The sequence below is a fragment of the Pundamilia nyererei genome, unplaced genomic scaffold (genome assembly GCF_000239375.1).
Source record: "Pundamilia nyererei isolate P.nyererei 1_Seehausen unplaced genomic scaffold, PunNye1.0 scaffold00139, whole genome shotgun sequence".
In the NCBI taxonomy this organism is placed as follows: domain Eukaryota; kingdom Metazoa; phylum Chordata; class Actinopteri; order Cichliformes; family Cichlidae; genus Pundamilia; species Pundamilia nyererei.
The window spans coordinates 214920-222575 of NW_005187540.1; the positions used below are offsets into that span (position 1 = coordinate 214920).

The window sequence follows — 7656 nt, forward strand, 5'->3', positions numbered from 1 at the left end:
TGTGTGTCTGTGTGTAGGTGCGTCACCTGTGCGTGTGCGGCGTGCCATCAGGGCGCTCAGCTCTCTCTGATATTCTGCAGCACAGTCAGGTAGAACTCCGTGAAGCTCCGCCTCCGGCAGAGACAGCACCCGCAGCGTCTGCTTCGCCCTGTTCTCCTTTACGGCCTGATTCACCGCGGCAACGGACAGACACACTGACGGACACACAACCAATAATCAACACACGGATCAATAATGAACACGCTGACGGGAAGTTCTGTCCTTCAGTCGTTTCTTCTTGTGCAACTCGGAGCGATGTTCACACCCGTCTCCCAGCACACCTTCAGTGATGTCACTGCTGACAGCTAACAGGTAAGATGAAGACGTTTCGCTCTCACAACCTTCCTCCGTCTGACACAAAGCGCCGCAGGTGCGTCGCAATGATCACGAATATCATCAAACACAAACGATGGCGGTCCAGCCTCTGATCGTTTCTAACCCACATGCTTAAAAACTGAACAGGTGTGGTTACTTGTGCAGGTAAATGAATCTGTGACTCACACTTCAGAGCTCTCTGACTCTGCTGATTGGCCATCCTCACGGCCTCCTGGATATCAGCCAACCACAGCTCGGCTCCCGGGTCTCTGCTCACCTGGTTGGACAGGAGGGGGACCTGTGACTGAAAGTTTAAACCTCACCTGGATTCTACCTCCAGAGGGTCATGATAAAGACTAAAGTCACAGTTCTGAGGGGCTGTTGAGGTGATGGCTCGGTTACCTGTGCAGTTACACCTGAGCAGTTACCTGAGCTTTGATCTGCCTGGCTTGGCTCAGCAGGGTCAGGTACTTGCAGGCATTGGCAGGTGAAACCTCGTCCACGCCACAGGAGGGCAGCAACAGGGCGGAGATAAGCCGCTGAGGGTCTCCGCTCATCACGGCCTTGTTTATTAGGCTGACAGCCAGGAGCTCTGAGGGTCACAGGGGTCAGAGGTCGCAGTGTCAGCTCAACAGAATTCAAAGAAGTTAATGTTTGTTGTTTATAATGACATCATTGTGTGTTTGTAACGATGTCATCGCGTTGTCGTACGCTGTTGTTCGTCCTGCGCCGAGCCGTTCACAGCGGCGATTCCTTCCTGCAGCTGGTTCCAGGTAAGCAGGTCTCGGCCCACCTGTTGTTTCACACCAGCCAGAGTCTCAAAGTACCTGTACGACAGTGACATCATCAACAGGGACGTCATTATCAACAGTGACATCATCAGCAGGTAAATGGGTAAGAGGCAGTACCTGTCGAGCAGGGCGGGCTCTACATCGGAGAGCCCTGCAGACGAACTGACCAATGAGGAGCTGAACTGCTGTAGGTGTCCCGCCTCCAGACCCTGATTGATGAGAACAACGGCTGACAGCATCTCCACGGCAACAAAGAGCTCCTCCTCCTGCAGTTCTCCCTGGAGGAGACAACAGGAAGTGCCAGCTGAATGACAGTGACGCCAGGGGCGGAGCTAGAGGAATTTTCTTAGGGTGGCAAAATCAAGGCTCCCCCCCCCAAACACACACATGCAGGTGGTCAAAGGAGCTTGCAAAGAAAAGCGTCTGGACTTCTTTAAGTTACTTGAAGACGTTTCACCTCTCATCCGAGAAGCTTCTTCAGTTCTGAACTGAAGAAAATACGGCGCACTTAAAATCATCCTTTGATTTTCTGAAAGTCGACAGAGCCCCTTATAATCCCGTGTGCCTTATGTATGAACTCTGGTTGTGTTTACTGACCTCGAAACGATTTTATGTGCACGGCGCTCGAAAATCTGTCAAATGCTTCAGTACGACTTTGCTGAGCTACGAAGCCGCACCGCTTGATGGATTGTCGGAGCGTTACGGCTATCGTAGGCGGAGCCTCGCGGAGTTATACGTACTGTGCTTCAACATACTTTTACTTAATACGGTAATATTAAGTAAAATTTATTTATCTAGCACATTTCACAGATAAAAATCACAAAGTGCTTTACAATAAGATCAGACATACAAGTTAAAATTAATTAAAAGCCCGTTTGTATAAAAATGTCTTCAGCTGCTTTTTAAAGGAGTCAGTAGAGTCTAGACAGCGTAAAGACAACGGCAGGGTACTGTGTGTGTGTATAACCTCTTTTTAAGTGTTGTGGATGTTATACATGGTTATGCTGAGGATGTTTCGGCCAGTTTCCACTGGAAACGCCTTTTGGTTAAACTGTCAGCGAGGAATTTGCACCGTTAAATGTTTATATAACTTTAATGCAGATAAAACAGCTGCTTGTTTAAGTGAAGATACATTATTAGTGCAAAAAAACCATCAAAGTTGAGGAGTTGTAAAGTATTTTGTCTCGTGTCAATTATATCGTCAGTCATATCGTTATCGCAGATTTTCAAATGTATATCGTGATAAATATTTTTGGTCATATCGCCCTGCACTAGTTGGTGACAGTGTTTACATTGCAATGTGCCTTTGTGATATTAATTGGTCGACATGGTACATTTTTCCACCAACAGGAAAGAGGCCCCCCCCCTTTCTTTACCATTTTCGTGTTGTCCTTAGAAAACATTTTTTGTTTTTAAACACAAAAAACGTGACGACAGTATTTAGAAATATATATGGCTCATATATATTTTTTTAATAACTCTGGATTTACTGGCCTGTAATTAAAATTAAAAACTTTGAAGTCCAAACTTCAACACGGGCTGAAAGACTCAGCGTGGCTGCAGCTTATTGCGGTGTCATCTTAAATCAGTCGTTTGATTTGGAGGTGCAGCGTGTGCGTGGACCCCAGAGGGTTAATAACTCTCACCTTCCTTCCATTTCCACAGTGTAACATCCACCCACCTGTGTGAAATCTGAAATTCCCATGGTGTTGTTTAAAATGTGCTCTGGCACAATCATAAGCATCGCTTGCTACTGAAAACAAGGAAAAAGCCGGTCCTGCTATGGGCTGAACCATTTGTTACTGGTGCAGGGGGGGACACTATGCAACATATTCAGTTTTAGCATTTATATTCACTGCTGACTGTAACTACGCTCAAACTGTTAATGCTGTTTTATTTTAATAAACAACACTGTCACATGCAAAACTAGGGTGGCACTTGCCACCCGATGCCACCCTTCTAGATCCACCCCTGAGTGACGCTGTCACTCATCTCCAGGTAAACCCGGTGTTGCACCTGTGCCGTCTGCCTCTGCAGCAGCTGCAGCTCTCGGTGATAAAATGTCGCCGCAAACGGAAACACTTCAGGCAGCTGGAGGTCAGAGGTCATCAGGCAGCTGACTGTGCGTCTGGGGTCATTTCCACGCAATGCCGCATTAACGCTCTGGAGGGCCGCCACCACTGAAACACACAAACACACACACATACTGAGGCGAGGTCAGAGGTCAAAAGGTGAGCCTGGTTCGGGCGTGGGAAGAAAATGGCGTACTGTTTCGCGTGCTCTGAGCTTCCTGGTTGGCAGCGGTGACGCCTTCCTGCAGCTCTTCATGCTCCAGAGGATCCACAGAGCCCTGATTCTGGGGTCAGAGGTCACAGAGAGGTCAGAGGTCACTGAGGTCAGAAAGAGGTCAGGGGCCGCACTTGTTAGTTTACCTGGGCCTTCTGCTGGCGGTCTGCGGTCAGCTGATCCAGGTACCAGGGCCCATTGTCAGTACGGAGGCCCCTGAGGGCCAAACACGGCAGCTGGAGTGCCGACAGCAAAGCAAGCTCGTTGGCGACATCCAGAGCCTCGTCGACCTGCTCCACCGCTGCCCGCACTGACGCCCACAGTGACATAATCGTTAGGTCATCAATACCAGCATTAATGCCATCAGAACAGGGGGAGGGGCTTATTTCTCACCATTGACGGCACTGATGTGGTCCTGGATCTCCCTCTGAGTCAGATACTCCTCGTACATGTCTTTGTCCTCTGCCACAGCCTGCTGACACACACGCACGAACACACACGTCAACAGTCTGCTCACCTGACTGGACGGACACAAATCTCTTTAACCAATCAATGTCTTACCCCGCCGGCGGCCCGTTCAGCCTTCCTCCTCCTCGCTCGTTGCAGAATCTCCTGGTAGACGCTCATCAACGCCTCCTGCAGGTCAGTGAGGAGAGCAGCGGGGTTCCTCAGAGCCACCGCCGTCACACCCACATCCCCTTGGTCCACGGCCTCATTAATGGCTACCACCGCCGCGTGGACTGTTGGCAGAATGCAGGGTCAGTACCCCCAGCAGCCAATCAGTCTGTTCCTATCCTGTAGCTCCATCCGCTATCAGCCAATCAGAGTCTGGTCCTACCTGCAGCCTCGTCCACTGACAGCTCATTGGCCAGGATTCCTCCGATCTTGTTGAAGGCGGGCATCTGGATCCCGTATTTGTCGAGCTCCAGCTTCATGTTGTTGATCTCTTCCTCTGAACAAAGTTACAGGTCAGCAAAATTGACCGTGATTGGTCCAACACCCAGCACTGTAGCACCCACCCCCCGGGTGTCAAAGCCCCTTCCAAACCTTCCCAGCACCAACTTCTGTGAAAGTACACTAAAGCCAAACTAATCCCAAATTATCAGTTACCTATGTGGCGTTTACCTGTGAACTTGACCTTTCCATACAGGTCGTGAATCTGTGGGGCCAAACCGAGTCTGTACAGGTACAGGCTGCAGAGAGACGTGAGCACAGGTGAGCACAAGTGAGAGGCGGCACAGAGGACAGGTGATCAGACGAGCAACGAGGCGTACCTGAGTGCGTGGATGCAGTACACCGCTCTCGGCATGTTCTTCTTGTCGTACACGTCGGTCGTTTCAGGATGGAAGATCTGGAAACAACAACAGGTGATCAGCCCAGCTTCAAACCAATCAGCTAATCGATACTATGATCCGTCGATGTGTTCACTGACCGCCGGCAGCCCAAGTGCCGTCATGGCGTTTCTCCAGTGGTTGATGTTGTCAGTGTGGCGGAACTGAAGACCGACAGCCTGCAGGGATCAATACAGAGCTGATCATCGAGTTGATCAATAACCCCGCCCCCCAAAGAGCGGTAGACCGGATCAGACTGGTTCTAGCTGGTGTGTGTTGTGACCTGGTATCGCAGCTGCTCCGGGTCATAGATCTTCTTCTGAGGAACAGTGCTCGGAGCGAAGCGATGACCCAGTTTGGCGAGAATAACGCCGTTCCTCAGCGCCTCCTCCAGCTCTGTGGGAGCAGGAAGCTCCTCCCCCAGACATGCCTCCATCCACCTGAAGAAGAAACTGGTTCTGTTAACAAAAGTGAGCAAACACTTAAGGTGCTCCCGGTCCAGGTCACTGACCTCTTGGCCTCCTCCAGCCTGCACAGGTACTGATAGGCCACATTCTGGATCCTCTGTTCGTCCATCTGCTCGGCGGTCAGACGCTCATCTGCAACACGCCAGGAAACAGGACATCACACCCGTGTCACTCCTTTAACCGCAGATCAATATTGTGCTCTCAGTTTGTTTAGATGACGCTGAGCCCGTTTCTAACACTACATCAGATCAAACTGTTGATTACAAAAGGTCGACTGTGTTCGTCTGAAGTGGGAGAAGCGTTTCACCCTCATCAGCTGACCAACGACAGGCCATGAGGTCAGTTCCGGGACCAATATTAAAGATATCACCTGATGATGATGGTGGTGAAACGTTTCTCCCTCTGAAAACGCTTCAGATGAACAGAAGCAACTTTTCCTTACCTGGATGATCGATCATCTTTATCAATGAATGTGATCAGCACCAAGTTACAGACAAAAACACTGAGTCACATCATTAAAACCAGCTGCACTCCTGATGCTTCCCTCACACCTGAAAAAAATTCCAGCTCAAAAATAGTGTTCTCACAGGAAGTGTGGAATATTCAGCTTCCTGCCATCATCAGTTTACAGTCCCGTAGGTGATGAAGGTCTGCCGTGTTTCGAGGTCTGGAGCTCTTTGGGGTGAGCTCGGGCTGATGATGATGGAGGACATGGCGCACGTTTGATCCACAATCTTTGAATCGGTCTGAAGCAGCTGAAGCTTCCTCACACGTTACAAACGTGTCTTCATCCAGATGCAGGCTGATGTTCCCGGGAACCATCTTCATCACTTTAAGAAGTTTTATTGAAACTGATGACAGCAGGCTGCTGAGGACCTTTGACCTGGAATCTTCTTCAGGTAAGTCTGACATGGTCAGGTGGGAGGTAAACCAGTGAGCTCAGAAAGCAGTAATAATATTTGACGTAAACTCCGAGTCTTACAAAGGCTGCTTGACTCTGATCCCAATCACAGAGGAGCCACAAGGGACCGTCCTCTCATATTATAAAGTTACAAACATAAGAAATTGCTCTAATATTCACAAACGCTCGGTTATAAATATCCAGAACATTACAGAGGTGAAAGATATACGATTGACATTTAACCCGTGAAACTTTATTGCACATTGCTTCACTGGCTCGGCGCGTTGCTCTTATTGTCTTGAAGTGACTGTAAACACGTCATTTCATTAAAGTCTTGCAAACTTTGGTTTGTTTTTTCACACAGAAAAACTGCAGCACGTGGGGCTACGGGTGATTTTTTTTCCAAACCTATGACATCATCACGCCGTAAACTAACCAGACCGAGAATGCCTCCTCCACAGGTTGTTTCACACCAGCGGTGTCCACCTGTGCAGGTGAACCAGAACACCGCATGCGGGAAAACGCCCTTAGATCTTAGACTGAGACCCGGATCATAAGGAGTCCACCTGGACAAGTGTCCATCGATCACCTGACCTGTGACAGGTGACTCACCTGTGGTGGTTTTAATGCTGTAGCTGATCGGTACAGCTGCAAGCAGCAGCACTGAGGTCAGCTCCTTTGAATTAACCCCACAGACGCAGAAAATCACGGAGTGTGACACCGAGTTAATTACATATGAATCTGATTGACGCTGCGGTCATTCCGGACTCTCTGACCGACACTCACAGTGGCCGTTCGCGGCTAAATCCGCCATGTTGTCCCCCCTCTCGGTGTCCCGGGTCTGTGTCGGGTCGTTGCGGGTGTCTCGGTGTCCCGGTCCGGGTCCTCTCGGTGCCCGAATGTGTCCCAAAGTCTCGGTTAAAACACAGAAACCGCAGCGGAGCTCCAACCGTCCTCCGACTGTTTCCTGCCTGGAGTTTCAAAGCTCCCGCCGCTCTCTAATTGGTCGAGCCGTCAGCCTTGCCTCCTATTGGCTAGAACCTCATTGCGGTGGATTGTGGTCTATGGAGTTCACTGTCGTAATAGCTGAATCGAAAACGGTCTTCCCGCAAATATTTACATCTTATAACTCACCTGGCGTGACGTCATAATGCAAAGAGTTTACTTGCGAAGTCTTCTTCTGTTGCTGCCGGTTTTACCGACCACTTCCGCGTTACCATAGCAACGAGTCAACCTGCAGGTCAGAGCGGTTTAGCAGAGGGGCTAGCTGCTTCAAATGTTCGGTTTCAGGGGACAGGTGAGCAGTGACGAGGAGGAGCTTCATCATCCCCTGCAAGCTGTGAGTGTTTGCAGAAATTCAGTGATGTACTCTGCTGTAGCTGATTCAGCCCTTTAATAACCTCAGTAAGCTCTTACTGATTGATCAGACCTTTCCTCAATTCAATTCAATTCAATTCAATTTTATTTATATAGCGCCAAATCACAACATAAGTCGCCTCAAGGCGCTTCATAGATACAGAGAAAAA

The 7656-nt window shown here is 49.4% G+C and overlaps 1 protein-coding gene across 1 annotated transcript in view; it reads right to left on the reverse strand.

Moving 5' to 3' along the window:
* iqgap3 (IQ motif containing GTPase activating protein 3) overlaps window positions 1-7476 on the reverse strand; it is a 17911-nt gene extending 10435 nt beyond the window's left edge. The window contains exons 1-17 of the mRNA XM_013913618.1: window positions 6917-7476; window positions 5274-5361; window positions 5046-5202; window positions 4864-4941; window positions 4706-4782; window positions 4557-4624; window positions 4270-4383; window positions 3993-4171; window positions 3825-3903; window positions 3578-3741; window positions 3414-3501; window positions 3162-3325; window positions 1263-1423; window positions 1066-1181; window positions 783-946; window positions 541-631; window positions 27-194 (exon numbers count right to left, since the gene is read on the reverse strand). Coding sequence (XP_013769072.1) covers window positions 27-194; window positions 541-631; window positions 783-946; window positions 1066-1181; window positions 1263-1423; window positions 3162-3325; window positions 3414-3501; window positions 3578-3741; window positions 3825-3903; window positions 3993-4171; window positions 4270-4383; window positions 4557-4624; window positions 4706-4782; window positions 4864-4941; window positions 5046-5202; window positions 5274-5361; window positions 6917-6944 — 1984 coding nt within the window. The 5' untranslated portion in view covers window positions 6945-7476. The remainder of the gene's footprint in view (window positions 1-26; window positions 195-540; window positions 632-782; window positions 947-1065; window positions 1182-1262; window positions 1424-3161; window positions 3326-3413; window positions 3502-3577; window positions 3742-3824; window positions 3904-3992; window positions 4172-4269; window positions 4384-4556; window positions 4625-4705; window positions 4783-4863; window positions 4942-5045; window positions 5203-5273; window positions 5362-6916) is intronic.
* Between the last annotated feature and the right edge of the window lie 180 nt (window positions 7477-7656).